Raw genomic sequence first — 20,693 nt, forward strand, 5'->3', positions numbered from 1 at the left:
AACTGTGATTTTACCAAATACTTAACTGCGTTTTTAAAAATCATTTTTTTTCAAATCGCATATTTTAATTTAAAATTCTAATTTTTAAAATTACAAATCCAAACGGACCGGTGAATATTTTTATACCACGTGAGAGCTTATTGCAAATAAGTGTATTTTGCATTTTCCCTTATTTATTTACATACAAAATTCTTATTACCCAACAAAGAAAAAAAAAAAAAAACATAATTATAGACGTCAAAAAGAGGTGACAAATTGTTTCTTCCCTCTCAGAGTCCCACTCTTTTCTTTCTTCTTCGTTCCGGGTCGGTAACAAAGCCTGTAAAACCCCCAAAACATGAGTTTCAGAGTGGAACACTCGAAACCCTAGAATTCAAATCCAACCCTTGTTTTCTCGAAGCACCCGATTCCAAGACACGGAAAAGCACCAAATGGGTCGACCCGAACCCTACGTCTTGTTCTCCCAGACCTTCAACCACCCCCATCTCGACGAGTACGTCGACGAGGTAACCTACTCCCACTTTCTCAGAGTTTTGTTTCCTTAGTTTTCAAATTAAAATCAAATCCTTCGGAATCGTTTTGTTTTTGTTGTTGAATTTTAGATGTTTTGTGTGATGCTTAAATAGCTTCCTAATGAGCAATTTTGCATACGAAATTACTTAGCGCACTCTATTTTACGGGCATCTTATTAGTTGAATGCTGCCTTTTGCTAATGCATTGTTCTTATTCAGGTATTGTTTTCTGAATCCATTGTAATAACTGCCTGCGAGTTCCTTGAACAAAATGCTTCCTCGGCTGCTCAAGCTGTAACGCTTCTTGGGTACGCGGTGCTTCTGACCTATATGATTGTTTTAACATTTCCTTTTTAATGAGTTAAACTATGATGAATTTGGTCCCAACTAACGAACATATTGAATTTTTGAAATAATTGTCCAAATGGGTTTATGTTAAATAGAGTAATGCTAGAAGTTCCTCTTGTGTCCCTCCAATATTGATGTGGCTTTTAAAATCACTATTGGGCTTGTGATTGATTATTATTGAATTTTGATCAAATGATGATTTTTAAAGCCACATCATTATTGGAGTGACAAGAGAGAATTGTAGAAACAAACTTGCTCTGTGTCAGTATTTGATGATGCATGATAGGGATTTTGTGAGCAGTGACTATTTAAATTATTTTACAGGGCTACTTCGCCTCCTTCATTTGCTTTGGAAGTATTTGTTAAATGTGAAGGGGAGACAAGGTTTAGGCGTCTCTGCCAGCCTTTTCTTTATTCTCATTCCTCATCAAACGTTCTCGAAGTTGAGGTAATCTGATTTATGTTACCATTTTGCTTCCTCATTTGTCCATTTATTCAAAACGTCATGGTGCCTGCAAATTTCAGTAAATTTGTGTTGAGTTCTATTTGTATCTTATGTTTTTTTGTTTTTTTTTATTCTGTGTGATATGTTTTTTTTTTTTTCTTTTCTTTTTAATCATACTTATATGAAGTTTGATTCAGTAGGTCATTTGTATGTGAAGTTCCCAAGAATACAGACTCCCCCCCCCCCCCCCCCCCCCCTCTCTTCTGGGTGTCTAAAGAGTACAGACATGGTCATACTCTTATTTTGTGGGCAATTTGAATACTGTATTGATCCACCAGGTAGAGAGAGAGAGAGAGAGAGATCAAAGTGGCTGGAAGGCTGTATGAGATTAACATGCTTTCTGTGATGAACTGCTGGCAGAGGATGTAGGGGCATCTGAGCAAGAGTCTTTATTTTGAACCGACCTCTCCATGGTAGATGGAATGATGGGATTCCAGCTGCTGAGTTAAGGCTGTGAACTTGGATTGATGACAGGCAAATGGAGCAAATTGGGTATTTCTTGGGAGGTAAGAGAAGTAAACTTAGTTTGGGGATTCATATGCAAGAATGTGCTAGTGAGTGTTGTGGGACCTGCATTGCTTTATTTTCTTCTCTAAATGAAGTTTTACTGGTATGTAATTTGGTGACATGGATGATATGTTTTCCTTATCCCAAACAGCATGAAGATGATAAGCCTCATTTGTTGCATAACTGAAGCCAATTTGGTTGTCAAGGTCATTAGATGGTTTGATTCTTTTTTGGGGATACAATAAGGATGAGGCACACCTGATACCGATATCACTCCGTGCGATGGCCTTGGGATGGTAATAGAGTTTTTACTTCTGATTTGCATTGGCCATTAAATAGGATTACATGACTTTGGAGTGTAGGGATAATATATATGCTTTGGTGCTTTTTACCATATGTTGAGGTCCCGGTGAGGTCAGATGTTTCCGGTGGGTGCCTCTCGCCAGCTTCTCAGCCTTCAGCCTTTGTTTCAGTGTTGTTAGTAGACAGTGCCCCGATTCCTGGTTCTACAGTGTCTGCATCGAAGGTCGTTCATCAAGAAGCTATGGCGTCTGCGAGTCATATTGATTAGAATTTTGGGAATGACTCAGATGAGAAGAAATGTATTTTCTGGGCTGAGGAGGGAGAAGATTACCGGTGTGAGGGTGATGAAGTCTGTCCCTAGGCTCAGAAGGGGGTGGAATGGGAGAAGAATTTAAATAACATTTGGTGAGTTGGGCGAAGGTTTGTACCCCAATTTCAAAAGGGGGGCTTGGCATTAGGAATTTGGTGTTGTTCAACCGCGCGTTGTTAGGAAAATGGTTATGGCGCTTTGGCATGGAAAGAGATGCTTGGTGGAGAGTTGCGGTGGACTCCAAGTTTGGAAGTTTGTGGGGTGGGTGGTGCTCTCGTGAGATTGCAGGGGCTTTTAGAGTAGGGTTGTGGAAGTTCATAAGGAAAGGATGGGAGACGTTTTCCAAATTTCTTAGATTTGAGGTGGGGGATGGAAGTAGGACTAGATTTTGGCATGACTTGTGGTGCGGAGATACGGTTCTGAAAGAGGTGTTTCCTGATCTCTTTGGCATTGCTCGAGTGAAGGACGCGTCAGTGGCTGACAATATGGAGATTTTGGGCGGGTCCATTCAGTGGAATGTGAGCTTTGTTAGAGAGGCGCATGATTTGGGAAGTAGATGTTTTTACCTCTTTCTTCCAGGTTTTGGACTCTACTAGGGTGAATAGAGATCGAGCAGATTGCCTTAGTTGGGTCTCTTCCAAGAAAGGTGTGTTCAGGGTTAAGTCTTATTTTGGTTCCTTGACGTGTTTTGGAGGAACTCGGTTCCCTTGGAAGAGTGTGTGGCGATCTCAGGCACCCCCGATGGCAGCTTTCTTTACTTGGTCTGCAGCTCTAGGTAGAATCCTTACTTTGGACAATCTCAGGAAGAGGCACATAATCATTGTGGACAGATGCTGCCTATGCAAGCGTGATGGGGAATCAGTGGACCATATTCTTCTGCATTGTGATGTGGCTTCCGCTATGTGGAACAACATTTTCTCTTGCTTTGGTATTTCTTGGGTCATGCCTAGGAGTGTGCTAGACCTAGTTGCTTGTTGGTGGAAGTCTGGGAGATCAAGGAGCGCTACAACATGGAAGATGGTGCCTATATGCTTATTTTGGTGTATTTAAAAAGAAACCTTAGGTGTTTTGAGAACCTAGAGAGCTCCTTAGAGGAGGTGTTAGAGTTATTTCTCCATACGCTGTATCTCTGGTCGATGACTTTTTTGTACCCTTTATCCATCAGCTTTGCTGATTTTCTTGCTTCTTTTTCCTTTTCTAGTTAGGTGTTTCCTGTTGTATACTTCCAGTGTACGTAGGGGCGCCTTACGCTTTGAATAAAACTAAACTTACTTATAAAAAAAAAATGTTTCTATCGGGTGCTTGGTCTTTCACCCAAGTTTTGGACGGGATGTCTTGCGTCTCTCGCCCCTTCCTTTTTTTTTTTTTTTTTTGATAAGTGCAAATTTATTTAAAAAACAGCGTAAGGCGCCCCTAGTACACAGAGAATACAAGAAGCAACAATCTCACCACCGACCCCACAAAAACAGCCCACTAAACAACTCAACCCTAAGCTCCTAAAGCTCACACTCCTCAATCTTATCCCACCTCCTATGTTCCTCATCAAGGGTAGATAGGAAAGCCACAGCTTTTTCCTCTTCCCCCTTGTCCCCGGACCCTATCGAACCCTCCTCCCCTTCCTTTGAAGGCGGGTTCTACTTCCAAGCTGAAAGGCCAGAGGGAATTGAATAACTTAAAAGTGTTTAGTTAATTATGAGGGGTCTAGCCGTGGTAAAGGCACAACGAAATAGTGTGTTGTGGGATTTTATTTCTTTGGGTTGTTGGGTTCTTTGTTTGCTTGGGCTGTTTTGTGGGTTTTCGGTTTATTTCAGTTTCTTGTTTTTTCTTTGTTCTTTGTTTCTCCTCCTACTTTTTTTTTCCCTTGTTTTTTGGTGTCTTTTTGTATACCTCTAGTGTACTTTAGGGGCGCCTTACGCTTTTTATAAAATGTGCTTGCTTACCTATCAAAGAAAAAACCATATGTTGAAATTTTCAGAGGCGATGGTTGGATTTTCTCAGGCTTTTGCAACTCTTGAGATGGGTGTTAGAAAGATAACTTTATCCCTTTTTTTTTTTTCTTCGAGGAGTTTAGTTTGTTAGGAAATCTAATGAATTACTGGTCAGGAGTTTTGGACTTCGTGTGTAGTTGCCCTTTATTTTTATTTTTATTTAAATATTAAGTTTCATACGAGATGTAACCCCTATGCCACATAATGGGTGTAGGCCCCCTAAAAAAAGGCATGTGTAAAAATAAACAAAACTTTTCAAGAGAAATAAAATAAATAATTTAATGATTTTTTATATGGGTTTAAATGGAGTTCAATTATCCACCACCACGTGAGAACTTAGAATTATTAAATAATTAAATCTAGATGGAGATTGGGAATTTGTTTGAGTAGAGGTTCTCTGATAATCTTTTTTATAAATGTTATTCCCCGCAATATAATTTTTGTGTAGATGTGGACTGCTTATAAAGTCATCTCGGAAGACTATTTTCTTTATAAATGGTATAGTTGTTTTCAATGAAGATGCATTTTTTTTTTTAATTTCATTATTATTTAATTCACGACCATTTTGTTGATGCTTGTTGATGAAAAGAACATATATTATCTTAGTGATATAGTCACTAAAAGCTGTACGTACACAAGCTGTATAGCTTGAAAATTTAATAGAACTCCAATAAGGTATAGGTGTGATAGAGTTCCCAGTCCTTGTGAGAATTAATTTTTTGTGAATAGTCTTTGTGGCTTACCTCAATCAGGGGTCAATTTAGGCATTCCTTTCGATGGACTATCCCCTCGGTTTGCCTAGATTCATTTCTATTGTTGTTTGCCCTGTTAGACTCTGTTACATCTGTATTTTGGTGGATTTAATTTCATATTAAAGAAGTCATAACTTTTTTGCAGGCTGTTGTAACTAATCATCTGGTTGTAAGGGGCAGCTACCGCAGTCTAAGTTTGGTCATTTATGGAAACACGGCAGAGGATTTGGGTCAGTTCAATATTGAATTTGATGATAATTCGCTGAGAAATTTAGTTGGTTCTGCTGAGGGAAAGCTTGAAGACCTCCCGCTGGCTTTGCACTCAACTAACCTGACAATTGAGGAATCTATATCCTCTTTGAATGCGTTATTCATTCCAGTTGCTCCATTGGATATATCTATTGAGGTTAAGAGGTTTTTACAGCTATTGTTTAAGATTTTGGAGTTGTCGAATCTTGGGGATGCAGTACATAAAGCTGTAAGTACTGTGGTTTCAGCGGCCTCTTCATTTGGTACCAGTGAGTTACATTATGCTGCAGACAGTGAGAAAAATATTACATGGGGCAAGTCAAAAAGTGGTGAGGAGTTGAATGGTGTTATTGGTGAGGCCAGAGAAGAGCTTCTTCAGTTGTATAAAGTGTTTCAATCTGCTGACTTGTTGGCAGAATGCACTTTTCTTGATTTTGAGGCTGATTTGGTTAATTCCAAAGAGTTGGTGGATATGTTTAGCCAGTACTTCAATTTTCGTGGCGACTCCTCAAATCTCGGACATCACCAGCTTTCACAGGTGATTTAAGCACTATATTCTTCTCTCATTTGTCATACCAGCTAGTTACATCTGATTAAGGTAACAGATAGAAGCCAAAAAAAAAAAAAAGGTCTCTCTCTCTCTCTCTCTCTCTCTCTCCCCTCTCCCCCCTTCCTGTTAAATCTTTTCTATTCTAATATCTTACATAAATTTCAGAAAGAAAATGTTGTTCTGGGGCTGAGTGTGGCTCTCTTCTTGTGCTCTGGTAGAGAGAGCTGCTTTCACTTTGTCAATAGTGGGGGAATGGACCAGCTTGCACACATTTTTTGTCATGACAAGCCAAATTCCACTGCTACCACATTACTGCTACTTGGAGTTCTTGAGCAGGCTACTCGGTATTCAATTGGGTGTGAGGGATTTTTTGGTTGGTGGCCTCGTGAAGATGAAAATGTCCCTAATGGTACTAGTGAAGGTTACAGTCAATTGTTGAAGTTGTTATTGCAAAAACCGCGCCATGATGTTGCTTCTCTTGCAACTTATGTCCTCCACCGTCTACGATTTTATGAATTTGCTTCAAGATATGAGGTATGCTTTGAGCTTTGTGTGCTTATCTGTCTCTGTCTCTCTGCTTTGTGGGTATCGTGTGGTAACTTGATTCCTTTCCAGTGTGCAGTTCTGTCTGTTTTGGGAGGTCTCTCTGCTGTTGGTAGGGTTACAAGTGTTACTTTGAACATGCTTATCAATGCTAAATCTCAACTCAAGAGGCTCCTGGTCAGTTGGAATAGTTTATTGTATTCTTCTCTGCTAGCATGTGAGACATGCAGTAGTTAGTACTTTAGCATATTGAAGTGTCAAAGTTTTGCAATATGAGATTCTTATTTAATGTTGATTGACAAGTCTTAATGCAGAAGTTGATAAATTCACATGGTCCAATTGAAGATCCTTCTCCAGTGGCTCGTGCAAGCAGATCATTGATTCTTGGTCAAACAGAAGGATTATTGTCATATAAAGCAACTAGTACCTTGATTGCTTCATCAAATTGTTGCTTTTCAAACTTGGATATTGACTTGCATTTGCTGGAACTTCTCAAGGTATATTGGTGTATTATGTATGTATGTATGTATGTATATACATGTGTGAGTTTATGTATATGTATGTTGAATGTGTAACATATATGCATGGAGGTACGTATGATATGTTTTTATACGTATTTATGTATGTATATACATGTATGAGTGTATGTAAATGTCTTTTGTATGGACATATGTATATGTATCATATATCGACGTTAAAGTTTCCTTTGGTGGCAAATTCATTCTGCTGATTTTTTGGCCTTCTGTTCCTGCTTGCATTATTGGAGTGATATGGTTAAATGCAAACCATAGATTGTATGATAATATGGTTGTATCCTTTTTTTTTTGCCTGATAGTTGGTGTGTCAAATCGACAGACCGTTAATGTCTAGCCACAATGATAACCAAGTACTGCAGATTAATTGTTTTTTTTCTTTTTCTTTTTTTAAAGTGATATTCAGGAGCAAAGTCATGTGCTATTAGGAGTTATGTGGAATATAGGCAAAAAAATAAAAATAAAAAAATCAGCCATATTAGAGGCACAAATGTTGTCATATTGGTGGTCTCAGGATTTTTAGCCATTGCACATTAAAGACAAATAAATCTTAACCTTATAGAGGTTTATGCTAGCTTGTAGGTATATTTACTCCTTGACAACATTTTGTCTGAGGTTTCTTGTGATTAATATCAATGCTATTAACCATCTTCTCCTCCATTGTTAGTTTTCCGTGGATATTTGGCACTTGGTGCTTATCAGCTTTGGGGTCTCTTGGGGTAACGTGCCTCAATCGCTCCATTGTTGGAAATTCCTTGGGCATGAACATCTTAGAGAAGCTATCTGAAAAGTTATTCCAGCCCTCTTAATGTGGAGCATTTGGAGAGAAAGAAACTGTTGGATCTTTGAGGATAATGAGTCCAATGTGCTACTTCTTAAATCCTCCTTGAGATCTTTTCTGGATTGGGCCCTTGCTCATGTTCCCACCTTCTCTTCAGGGAATTTGGTTGATCTGATTTGTTTTCTAGATTGTAACAACACCTAGTTCTTGGTGCTCTTGTTTCTCTTGTATAGCAGCTAGTTCTTTGGTGCTCTTCTTTTCTTGTATACTCTTCGTATACGAGGATTTTCCTCTTTCTTCAATAAAACGTATTATTATTCATCAAAAAAAAAAATGCTTTTGTTTTTCATGGAAAGTCTACTAGTCTATTCTTGATGGTGCTTTGTCTCTGATGTATCAGTATGGGGAATAGTGCCTTTACAGTTATAAATATAACCAATGGATGACTTATATTTGTCAAGATGGCTATGTGTCAAATCCTTTGCCATATCGATTCCCATGTCTTTTGTAGCCACAACTCTTTGCTGTCTTTGAAAGCTTGTGTTTGAACTTAGAGTTTTATGGCTACCGAAGGAGATTCCAACTAAAAGGATTTCTATCTGATTTTAGGTGGGTGGTCATGGTTTCTTCATTGGGAAATATAAAATCAATTCTAGGTTGCGTTGCAGACTTACATGTCTCCCTTTGTGAACTATTTTATTGAACCTGGTAACGTTATAGGGCTTGCCTCTTTGTAACCTAAATTAATGGAAACAGCTTTTTATTTTTTCGGAAGTATAATGATAGAAGTGAAATGACTGGCATCAAGCTCCAGGAAAAAGAAAGGGGAAATCTCAATTTACCACCCTTGTTGCAATGTTCCCTCAATCTTTCAATTTAGCTAATCTATCCTACTAATCGACCATTGGAGTTGCAATGTCCCCCTTCTATGACCCAAAATAACAAAATACCTTGCAAAAGATAAAGGTTTCCGAAAAAAAAGAACGAAAGACGAAATTTAGAAAAACAAAAATAGGCATTACTTCAGTCTATTCTGAATTTTTTGGCCTTTTATTTTTTTATTTTTTTTAATGAAGGGTATTTTTGTCATTTTATGGCGGAAGGGGGACATTGCAACCCCAATGGTAGATTGGTAGGGTACATTAACCAATTTGGAAGATTGGGGGAAATTGTAAATTAGGTGGTAAATTGAGAGGGTAAGTGTAGTTTTACCCAAAAAGAAAACACCAGTTACGAATTCATCTTTATATTTTCTCATGAGATGAAAGAAACCATGTAAAATGACGAGAATGAGAAACTCTAAGAGAGGTGAGGTGCTAAGGGAAAAGCATTGCTCCAACCTTTTCACCTTCTTTGTTGCATAGAATAAGATTAATAATGTTTTAACTCTGGTCACAATGGATGGGCCAATCTGCTTTGACCATTGTTAGCCCATCAACTCGAAGGTATCACTACAGAAGTCTTGGCCATTGATCAAGACTAAACAGGACTAAGCTGTATATCTCTGTCAGGGCATGCTCCAGTTATTAATTTTATAAATTTCAACTAGTAATTAATTGATGGATATGATTGAAGATTGTGAGCTTTAGGGGCTTAGGGTTGGGTTGTTTTGTGGGCTGTTCCTTGTCGGGTCAGTGGTGAGGCTGTTGCTTCTTGTATACTCCGTGTGTACTAGGGGCGCCTTACGCTGTTTTTTTATAAAATTACAATTACTTATCAAAAAAAAAATTAATTGATGGAAGTTTTTCTTTTTCTCTGAGCTGCCATTGGTATTCTGATGTTCATTCAATTATATTTTTGGGGAACTTTGATAAATTCCTAGCCACATTAATATATAACATGTTTATGGGGAAGCAGGAGAGGGGGTTTCTTCCCTTGTCAGCTGCTCTTTTGTCATCATCAACATTGCGGTCTGAAGTTGGACATGCCATGAATGTATTTGTGGATATTGCGTCGTCAATTGAGGCCATAATCTTTTCGCTTCTTTTTTGTCGCTCAGGTACTGTACCGTGTTATTTTTATCAATCAGACTTGTGAATTGTTGTGATTCTCATTGCATGTGTTCTTTTTCAGGGTTAATATTCCTACTAAATCACCCAGAACTTTCAGCAACTGTAATCAATGCACTAAGGGGTGGTCATGATGTGAATAAGGAAGAGTTTCTTCCTCTTCGGTATGCATCTGTTTTAATATCCAAGCGCTTCTTTTTGAGCCCTCAGGAAGTAGGCATGATTGTTGGGGTGCATTTGAGGGTGGTTAGTACCATTTCTTAGCCAAAACTGCAATTGCTCAGTCCTGTTTCTTACTTTCTCTACTTTCATTGCAGGATTGTTACTTTCATTGCAGGATTGTTGCTAACTATAGTGATTTTATTATGCTTTGGTGCAGGTTAATGCTATAGATCGTTTGCTTACGTCAACTCCAAACTCGGAAGAATTTTTATGGCTGTTGTGGGAACTTTGTGGTCTGTCTAGGTAGAACTGATTGTCTCATTTTGAAATTCTGGATTTTTTATACAACTTTAATAGTTTTTGACTCTGACTTGTCTAAATGATTTCCAGGTCTGACTGTGGACAGCAGGCTCTGTTGGCTCTTGGATATTTTCCAGAGGTAGAGACGAGCATGCTATCTTAGCAATGTTCACTGTGACATTTTAGAAGCTTCATTTCAGTTCCATCAATACAGTCACTATGTTACAAGAGTTGTATTGGCATGATTTAATTCCATCAATACAGTCTCTATGTTACAAGAGATGTATTAGCATGATTTAATATGATATTTTCAGGGTGATTGTTATGATTCTGTTGTTATTGATTTGCCAGATACTTCTCTTGTGCTGAAATATATTTATTAAATTTGTTTAATATCTATGTTGTGTTAGAGCATTAGCAACAGTTATATATATATATAAAATTTTGGGAACCAAACTACTTTATGTTTCCCTATTCAAATAAACTCCATGATAGGTTCCCTTATCTTTTCCTATACCATATAAATATTCTTTCAAATAAATGTTAGGGGAAATAGAGAGGAAAGAGAAAGTTGTTTAAATATTATTTCAAATAAATGCTAGAGGAAAGAGAGGAAAGAGAAAGCCTTTTTATATTAAAATAATGTTAAGGGAAGCAAAAGTTAGGGTAGCACCTTGATTTATGGAACACCAAGGGAGTTTGTTGTAGGAGTTTTTTAGAGGAGTTTTCCCTACATTTAGGGAAGAGAATGAGATTTAGGGAAGCTGCTGTTAGTACTATTGTATAACATTATTTTAGTTTTCCGGGCTAGCAAAAAATTAGATGTTTGTAACTTGGTGTCAAGATGGGCTTTGAACCTAGGACTTTACTACGATGCCTATTGAGGCCTTAACACATAATCTAGGTGGAATTTTCATTTTAGAGGTGTTCTTAGATGATGTTATAATTTACTTGGAGAAGGTTTTAGTGCTAACCTGTTCTCACTAGTGCAATCAAGGTAAATAATACATAATACCCTGAAAACTAGTTATTATAACATTCTGTTCAGTTGTATGTAGCCGTGTTTTCATTGTTGTTTGTTAGTTCTCTAATATGTAGCATCATGGTGGATAGCTTTACGCCAAAGTAATATTTTGTAACACTTTATTATTATCTTTTTTGTAGGCTGTTTCAGTGTTAATTGAAGCATTGCATTCTGTCAAGGAATTGGAGCCAGATGCCAAGATTAGTGGTAGTCCAAAACTCTGGTTAATCTTGAAATAGGGAAAAGTACAAATAAGGCATACTTTTCTCTAGAAAGGACCAATAAGCCCTACAAGAAGTTTATGGGACAAATTAGTTCTACTAATATATATTTTTCCAAGCAAGTCGAACCCCTCTATGAATAAAGCACTGATTTTTGATATTTTATAATTCCTATTTTAATGTTAATGTTTTAACCACGTACCAAATTTAAAATAATTTTTTTTCATTAATTATCATGGCATTAATCTATGAAAGCCTAACTTTTTTTGTTGGAGAAGGGTAAACTCAGTTAACATCTTTGAACAACTACAGCCAATGTGTTGAAATTAATATATTGAAGATGAAATGCTAAGTTTACTAGCATCATTAAATTAGGCGATTTTAACATGCATAATTCTAGTAAGGTTTCTTTTTGGCAGATCAATTCTATGATAGATTTTAATAATTTACGTTTGGCCATCAGTCACTTTTTTTGTTTATTCGGTTGGGTAATTGTTTTCTCAAAGCTTTATATGTGGTTAATGGATTGAATTAAAATAGGCTATTTATTTTTTTGATAAGTAATCGAGAAATATCATTAAAAGCATAAAGGCGACAAAGGAAGTATACAAAAGGTTAAAATTGAATAGTAAAAACCAATCTGGTATAAAACACTTTGCCTTGGGATGGTTAAACTTGTTCAAAAGAAAATTTAGATAGAGAAAAGTAGGCCTTACTGGTACTTTTTCCCTTTGAAATATTTGCATTTTATGAAGTAGTAAGTATGTGCTTACTTGGATGTAATTTTTGAATATTCAGGTGTTTTACCGTTAAATCTTGCAATATCTCACTCTGCTGCTGAGATTCTTGAAGTCATTGTTACTGATTCAACATCATTTTCTCTGAGTTCTTGGATCGGACATGCTTTAGAAATCCATAGGGCTCTACTTTCCTCCTCTCCAGGGTCCAATAGAAAAGATGCTCCTACACGGCTGTTGGAATGGATCGACGCTGGTGTAGTTTATCATAAAAATGGGGCTACTGGTCTTCTACGGTATGCTGCTGTGTTAGCTTCTGGAGGAGATGCCCACTTAACTTCAACCAGCATTCTTGTGTCAGATCTGACAGATGTTGAGAATGCTGTTGGAGATTCTTCCAGCGGTTCTGATATTAATGTTATGGAGACTCTTGGAAAATTTATTTCTGAAAAGTCTTTTGATGGTGTTAACCTCCGTGATTCTTCCGTGGCACAGTTGACGACAGCATTTCGAATTTTGGCATTTATTTCGGAGAACTCAGTATGTAATTGTCTATATTTGATATGTGGTGTAGTTAGAAACATTTGACTTCGCTCATTGTATTCTTTTGATGTAGACTGTAGCTGCTGCACTATATGATGAAGGTGCCATAGCAGTTATCTATGCAGTTCTGGTTAACTGTAGGTTCATGCTTGAGAGGTCTTCAAATAATTATGGTGAGTTAGTATTTGTTGTCTCACCGAATAAAAAGTGTTCTAATATGGGATTATGTGTATATGCGTAATAACTTGTGGAGGTAATTTTATAAAGGCTTATAATCAGGTATCATGAGCTGTTAAATTTTTATAATTTTGTTTGAGACCGTATGTGTTACAGTTGTATGGATGATTGCTTTTATTTTTTTATGCTGGTGAATACTTCTTGTGCATCACCTATTGGTCTTATCATCATTTGCAGTTTGGAGTTGTATTGCTTTACAGATTAATTTGTTCGCGTTAAAACTGGCTGTTGACATTGCACTATCATATACATTTCATAGTTTCAATTAACAATTTCTGCTGTGTTTGATCATCATCCTCTTTTCTCATGTTTGAAACACGTGGTTTTGTTTCTCTTCTACAGATTACCTTGTTGATGAGGGTACAGAATGCAATTCTACGTCAGATTTACTTTTAGAACGTACTCGTGAGCAGAGCTTAGTTGATCTTTTGGTTCCTTCTTTGGTACTACTGATCAACCTTTTGCAAAAATTACAGGTTGGCCTTAAAATCTAGCTTGTTAATTATGTAATACTCCCTCTGTCTCAATTAAAATGTCTTACTTTTCTTTTTGGAATGTCAGAAAATGCATGTCCACTTTCTAAAAGTGAAAGCTCTTATTTTTTCAATTTCCTATGTACTTTACCTAATCTTTTTTATTTTTTATTTTTTTTAAACAAAAAAAATTGTATTAAAGTCATGCTACCTTTAATATAAAGTGAAGAATATTTTTGGAAGATTCCTACAATTTTATCATTTTATTAATAATCACTTCACTTTATACCAAACCATATAAATTGGGGCGGATGGAGAATTCTTTTATGTCCTTACCACTGGATTTCTGTGGGGGAATGTGAGATTTGTCACTTCAAACATGTGAAGCATCTATGTTGGACATGGGACCTACGGTTTGGTGTATGGGATATTTTTTGATAAGTAATTGCAATTATATTAAAAAGCGCAAAGGGGCGCAACCCTTATACACGGGAAGTATACAAGAGAACCCCTAACAGGGATGAGCAGGGAATAAATTTAAAAATTCTACATAAGTAAAAGAACTCAAACTATGATGGGGCGCTATCCAAGAATATAAAGTATTGAGCAACCGCTTCCGAAGCTCCACCATAGATGTCTCTACATCTTCAAATAGCCTAGCATTCCGCTCCCTCCAAATACACCACAGCAAGCATAAAGGAGCTAACCGCCAAGCTTCAATAGCTAGAGCACCCCCAAACGCCGCCCCCCAACAACTCAGCAACTCCAACACCGTACGTGGCATAACCCACTCGACCCCAAATAAGGTAAGGACAAAGCTCCAAAGAGCCTGGGCTACCTCACAGTGAAGCAACAAATGATCAATAGACTCCCCACTCTTTTTACATAAACAACACCACTCAATTACTATCACCTTCCTCTTACGCAAGTTATCATGCGCCAAAATTTTGCCCAAAGCAGCTGACCAAACGAAGAAGGCCACCCTAGTTGGAGCCTTAACACGCCAAATATTCTTCCAAGGGAAACACGGGACAACAGGGCCACCTTTCCTAATAAGCTCTTTGTAGAAGGATCTCACCTCAAATAGACCTTTTCTAGAGGGATTCCACACTATCCTGTCACCCTCCCCATGCCGAGCCGAACTGGAGTATAGACGATCGAAGAAAGAAATGACCATATCCACCTCCCAATCCTGAATATGTCTCGTGAAGAGAACATTCCACTGAATAGCCCCATTATGAACCACCAAATTATCTTCTACCGTCGCATCTTTATTCCTTGCTATACTAAAAAGAGCTGGAAAGCATTGCTCCAAGGATCTATCCCCACACCACCTATCTTGCCAAAAGTTAATATTTGATCCATTCCCCAGTTCGAACCGAACAAAGTTACGAAATTCCTCCCACCCCCTCCTAATATGCTTCCATACACCTACTCCAAATGAACCCGAAGCCTCTTTCGAACACCACCCCCCCTTTAAACTCTCAAACTTGGCATCAACTAATGTTGGATACATCCAACCCAGGTGGAAGGAGGGACAGATACCTTATACATGGATAACATCGTGATACTATTAAATCTCCTCCTTTCTTACATGTATATTTGAGAAACTATTACTTGGTATTTTTTTTTTTATAAGTAATCGAAATATCATTAAAAAGCCTAAAGGTGCAACCCAAGTACATTTGGAGTATACAAGGGAAATACTTAGCTAGAAAGAGAAAACAAATCAAGAAAATCATGAAAACTTAGCAAATTATGATCCATGGCAGCTGTCCAGTGATAATAGAACACCCACATACACCAAACTCTATGCTGAATAATTTCCACCGTGCTCATCTTGGTGAGCATATATTGATATATATAGATTTACAGAACACTAGAATAGCTACAACTCTACCTCTCTACATTTGAATCCATTCTTATCTTCCTATCACTGCATGCTGGACCTTATCATTCTATCACAACATGCGTTTACAAAGTGTTCTAGTTCTAGTATAACTCTAGGTTCTATCTAACCGAAACTCTATCACTAGAGTTCCGGGTGTGATGGTTATCTATATGCTCCCTAGACTCACGTATAGGATGTGAGTCTTTAGGGGATAAGTTAGATGCGTTAATAAGTGATAGAGTTTTGAAAGAACGAAATGTTTTGATAGAGAGAAAATTGGTTCTTTTTCCGGGAGCTTGGACATGGTGAGAAGTTGAGGGATGGATAGACGATTTCTGGTGGAGGCAAAAGCGTTTGCTTTCTCGGTTATTGAAGGGGCGTCAGTGCTAAGGGTGGAAGAAAAGCGGAAATTTTATTCCGGTGCGGTACTCCTCAGTAACCAGTGCATCGAATGGCTGGTTTCAACTATGGAGGTGTTGATGGGTGTTCATGGTTTGTCTGGTTTTGTCAAATCTTTCAGGGAGGGGGCGAAGGTGACGATAGTTCGTATTGGAGGTAACACTAATGGCCGGTTTGTGGAGGTAGCGGTCTATGGGGTGGGCGTTCAGAGAGGGTTCCTTCGTATTCCTGAGGGGCGGGGTGGTTGGGGTTGGCTCAAGTTTATTAGTGAGTTGCATAAGGCTATAGAAGTTCTTGGTTCTTTGGTAGGGTGCGGGTTCGGTGTTTCCTCGCCGGAGGAGAAGGCAAGGGGGAAGAAGGTGGGGGATTGTATGGGAAATGCAGCGGGTCCACTGTCTTTCGCGGAGGCGGTTCACTCGCCGCCAACCATCCATGCTTTTGGTGGCCGGATTCTGGTCTCGAAGGAGGAGGTGGCCTGGTGCGAGGAGGAGCAATTCCCGATAAAGGAGCGGTCTTGCGCGATAGTCCGGCGGGCGGTGGACTGTTCCGCCTGGGAGAGAAACCATTTTGATCCGGTGGGTAAAGAACTTTGTGTCGATGGCTCCAGTGTTCGAAAAGGCAGAGAGTGCAGAACAAGGGACTGCGACATCTCATTCTGCAGAAAGATCCTGGAGCAAGTTGGTGTATGGCTGGATTGGGTGAGTGGGTCTAACGTGGGCTGGAACAGGATTTCTCCTGTTGGGTTGAAACTGGGCCGGTGCAGGTTCTCATCTGCTGTGCTTAGAAGGCCACGCTGTAGGGATGGTTCTAGGAAGTTGGGCCTTATGCCCAACCCCAAGAAGGCTAAGAGGTCTTTCCTGGATAAGGTTTGTGGACTCAACGAAGCGGGGTTGGACTCTGAAATGTCGGGATTGGGTTCTTCGACGCCGGAAGCGTTGGACGGGTCGTCTTCTACTCTTCCGGTGTTCAAGTCAGGCTCGTCGTTGATGGGGGGTTCTTCTCCGGTGGAGAATCCGGTTTTCTTTGCTCATTCTGCTTTGGCCCAGCAAGATGGGTCTAGGTCAGAGGTGAAGACGAAGACTGGCATGGGTGGAGGGCTGTCGGATATTGGCGAGTTCTCCGGCGCAAGTCCTAGCTTGTGCACGGCGGTGGTTGAAGATCCGTTCGCCTCAGAGTGGGCGGCGAAGCCCAACCTGCGGTCGGATGTGTCAGTTTGTGACTCAACCCTGTGTCTGCTTGGGGGGTTGGGTTCGGACTCTAAAGGATTTGTAGGTCCCTCTTTGGGGGCGGCTGCGTTGGGAGAAAGGATTCGCTTGTCTCTTCCGGTGATGGCGGATAGTGGGGCTCCCATTTACCCGTCCGAATCCCAATCGGTCATGAGGTATCAACGGAAATCGAAGGCCAAAGCTAGCAAGTTGAATATTTCCTTGATTGAGTTTGTGTGGTGGGTTTCTTTCTTTCTTTTTTTGGGCTGTTTTTTTTTCGATTTCCAGCATTGCGTTTTCTCTTGTATACTGCCAGTGTACTAAGGAGCACCTGACGCTTTTAATAAAACCAGGTTATTACTTATCAAAAAAAAATATATTAAGTAGAAAGTTGATTTCTTTCTGGCATTAGAAGTGGAGGTAGATTAAAAGAAAAATGTTGAACAGTTTGATAATGAAGCTATCCTTATGTCTTGAGATTCAAGGATTACGTGAATTTGACACTTAGACAAGATTCATTAGGCGAAATTGAGTCCACATAACTTGCATAGACTAAGTTTCTTTCTCATTTGAGAACCTAGGATTGAAGCTTTGGAATTTTTTTGTGGGCTGGTTTGGTTGTTCTTGCATATACTCCCTATGTACTTAGGGGTGCCTTATACTTTTTTAATAAAGCTTTTCTTACTTATCAAAAATAGAAAAAAGAAGCTTTGGAATTGCTCTAGAAAAGGAGGTTAAGTTTTATATGATATCTGCTAGAAAATGTGTTATTCGGGGATGATGTTTTCTAGAAATGGGTAACTGATCTGATGTAGTTTTAGATCTGTTGAGATGCTGGCCAGTTGATTTCTTGTAACCGTTAACTGAGACATTAAGTTGTTTGATTGGTCAGTCTGTCAAGTAGTTAAGCGCATGCGAGTTATTCTTGAGATTATGGCTAAGGCAGCTTTGTTCTTAGTATTCTTATCTTATGTGTGTTTTGTATTCAGACCAGATAGTCTGGGAGAATGTCTTGGATTGACAGGTAGTTGTTGAGCTTAATTATTATATTAGTACAGAAAACGTTCAAGTATTTGTTTGTAATAATATTCTTGTTTAGTGTGCACGATTTGCTTTTGTCTTCTTTTAGTATCTCCTTTATCTTTGGTCTCTTCTACTTGCATATTCCGGTTTGTTGGTCTGCCATTCTTCTTTGTTCTAAATTCTAATGGTTTACTGGGAGCAAGGTGTCCCATAGTTTCTTTAGACAAGTAATACTTCAAGACTGCCTACATGGCTATATAAGAATTGGCTTGGCTTATATGAAATCTAGTGCATATGATCTAATGCCTTTTCCGTTTAATTCTATTAGTACTACCTGTACAACATATACCTTTATCACAGCTTTATTTGAATAGAATCTGTTTCATTGCCATGCCTATAGGAAGCTAAGGAGCAGCACAGAACTACAAAACTAATGAATGCTCTTTTACGATTGCATCGAGAAGTAAGGTAATTGGGAATTTCCTTCCGTTTTGCATTTGATAGTTGTGGTGAAGTTGTCTCTCTATAATTGAATATTTATGATTGCAGTCCAAAGCTAGCTGCATGTGCGGCAGACTTATCCTCTCCTTATCCAGATTCTGCACTTGGTTTTGGAGCTGTGTGCCATCTTATTGTGTCAGCACTTGCTTGTTGGCCGGTTTATGGCTGGATTCCTGGCCTTTTCCATACCCTGCTTGCTAGTGTTCATGCTGCTTCTTTGCTGGCCTTAGGTCCAAAAGAAACCTGCAGTTTGCTGTGTCTTTTGGTATGCAAGTTTTCCATTCTCTTAGGAATCTGTTTTTTTTTTTTTTTTTTTTTTTTTTTTTTTTTTTATTAAAAAAAAAAAAATTTAAAACGAGGAGGACCCTATACACGGCTAATCAATTAAGTGTTGTACTGTGCTAGTGCACAAGTAAACCCCAGGTGCTTGGATTGTCTCTTGCACAAGCACTAGGTAAGTCCAGGGATTTGAACCTCGGCTAACAATGTGGGGGGGCATACCCACTTGCCATCCGGGCAGCCCTGTGGGACAAGGAGTCTCATTGATGTTATGATTATCTATCAGCACTACAAAACATGGAATGGGTGTAGCAATGTTTTCGTTGTTTTCTTGACTGGATGAATTTGAATATTTGGTGTTCTATTCTGATTTATTTAATTAGCTGATGTGTCATATGTTTTTTCTTGTATCAGCTATAAAATTATGTTGACAGCTTTGAAGTGCAATGTTTGACTATTTTTTTTTCTTTCTAAATCTCTTTTGTATTGCAAGAATGATTTATTTCCTGAAGAAGGCATCTGGCTTTGGAAAAACGGAATGCCCTTGTTGAGTGCCTTTAGAACATTAGCCATTGGGACGCTATTGGGACCTCAGAAGGAGAGACAGGTCAACTGGTATCTTGATCCTGCACACCTTGAAAAGCTGCTTAGCCAATTGATGCCACAGCTTGACAAACTTGCTCAGATTATCCAACACTATGCTATATCTGTATGTCACTTTCCCTTGGATTGGTTCTCTCTCTTCTTTGGCATTGTTAAGAAAATGTGGATTGGGATTGGGGTTCTACTTTGTTGTCTATTTCTGATTGTATTTTTCTAATAGGCATTGGTGGTCATTCAAGACATGCTTCGAGTTTTAATAATTCGTATTGCTTGCCAAAATGCTGAAAATGCTTGTGTACTTCTGCAACCCATATTATCATGGACTCGTGATTGTATTTCTGAGTCATCTTCTCCATCAGACATGGATGCTTACAAGGTGAACATTTTCTGTCACTATTACAGTCTAGAGTTTATCTAGTCTGGTAACTTAGATGTAATTCTTTTTTTCTCTGTTTTCAGGTTTACAGATTTCTTGATTTTCTTGCTGGCTTAATGGAGCATCCCTGTGGCAAGGTTTAGTAATCTTCACTAATTTTTGTATTATGTTCTAAACTATATATGGCATTTCTTTACCCTGCCATGGTTTTTACTTGCAATGACTTTCTTTTTCAGGCACTATTGTTAAAGGAAGGTGCTGTTCAGATGCTCACACAAATGCTGGAGAGGGGTTTTGATTCCATTGATTTGGATGCAAAACAGATTCTAGATGGTAAATCTTCAGCTAAATGTGGGTTTAGTTCGCTCAGTTGGTGCACCCCTGTATTCAAGTCCATCTCGCTACTTTTTAATGCACGAACACCATGGCAATACCCTGGCAGACCCGATCTGTGAGTAGATAATACATTCTTTATATTGATTCTTTCCTATAAGTTGAGAATCTAACCATGTAAATTTCAAAATTCTTGGATGGTTTATCAGGTGCAAATTTGAAAATTTGAGTCCTGAAGACTGTTTGCTGATTTTATGTTATCTCCTTAAGTTTTCTCTGGTAACTACTAGTTCCTTACCAAATAAATGAAGTTTTATTTTTGGTCCAAGTTCTTCATGCTGCTCTGTATGTGGTTAATTCTCTAGAAGTTTTGTTGTTTTTTATGAAATGCATTTCTTCTGAGAAGGAAAATGCACGACCTTGTGACAAATTGAGTATCAAAGTTTACTGACCCAGAAAAAAAAAGAGTATTAAAGATCACTATCAGTCATAAGAT

General features: G+C 38.5%; 1 protein-coding gene across 2 annotated transcripts in view; it reads left to right on the forward strand.

The window, feature by feature from the left end:
- The first annotated feature begins 261 nt into the window (after nucleotides 1-261).
- Nucleotides 262-20,693, forward strand: part of LOC133872966 (protein virilizer homolog) — a 36,746-nt gene continuing 16,314 nt past the window's right edge. For both annotated transcript variants that reach the window (XM_062310663.1, XM_062310664.1), the window contains exons 1-22: nucleotides 262-506; nucleotides 732-820; nucleotides 1,185-1,308; nucleotides 5,371-6,012; nucleotides 6,190-6,558; nucleotides 6,640-6,744; nucleotides 6,882-7,064; nucleotides 9,739-9,880; nucleotides 9,955-10,136; nucleotides 10,270-10,355; nucleotides 10,443-10,491; nucleotides 11,517-11,583; nucleotides 12,396-12,874; nucleotides 12,951-13,050; nucleotides 13,457-13,590; nucleotides 18,506-18,573; nucleotides 18,655-18,871; nucleotides 19,379-19,594; nucleotides 19,709-19,864; nucleotides 19,948-20,001; nucleotides 20,101-20,315; nucleotides 20,407-20,476. In XM_062310663.1, the coding sequence (XP_062166647.1) occupies nucleotides 432-506; nucleotides 732-820; nucleotides 1,185-1,308; nucleotides 5,371-6,012; nucleotides 6,190-6,558; nucleotides 6,640-6,744; nucleotides 6,882-7,064; nucleotides 9,739-9,880; nucleotides 9,955-10,136; nucleotides 10,270-10,355; nucleotides 10,443-10,491; nucleotides 11,517-11,583; nucleotides 12,396-12,874; nucleotides 12,951-13,050; nucleotides 13,457-13,590; nucleotides 18,506-18,573; nucleotides 18,655-18,871; nucleotides 19,379-19,594; nucleotides 19,709-19,864; nucleotides 19,948-20,001; nucleotides 20,101-20,315; nucleotides 20,407-20,476 (3,822 nt within the window). In that variant the 5' untranslated portion in view covers nucleotides 262-431. The remainder of the gene's footprint in view (nucleotides 507-731; nucleotides 821-1,184; nucleotides 1,309-5,370; nucleotides 6,013-6,189; nucleotides 6,559-6,639; nucleotides 6,745-6,881; nucleotides 7,065-9,738; nucleotides 9,881-9,954; nucleotides 10,137-10,269; nucleotides 10,356-10,442; nucleotides 10,492-11,516; nucleotides 11,584-12,395; nucleotides 12,875-12,950; nucleotides 13,051-13,456; nucleotides 13,591-18,505; nucleotides 18,574-18,654; nucleotides 18,872-19,378; nucleotides 19,595-19,708; nucleotides 19,865-19,947; nucleotides 20,002-20,100; nucleotides 20,316-20,406; nucleotides 20,477-20,693) is intronic.

Source organism: Alnus glutinosa, chromosome 7 (assembly GCF_958979055.1).
Source record: "Alnus glutinosa chromosome 7, dhAlnGlut1.1, whole genome shotgun sequence".
In the NCBI taxonomy this organism is placed as follows: Eukaryota; Viridiplantae; Streptophyta; class Magnoliopsida; order Fagales; family Betulaceae; genus Alnus; species Alnus glutinosa.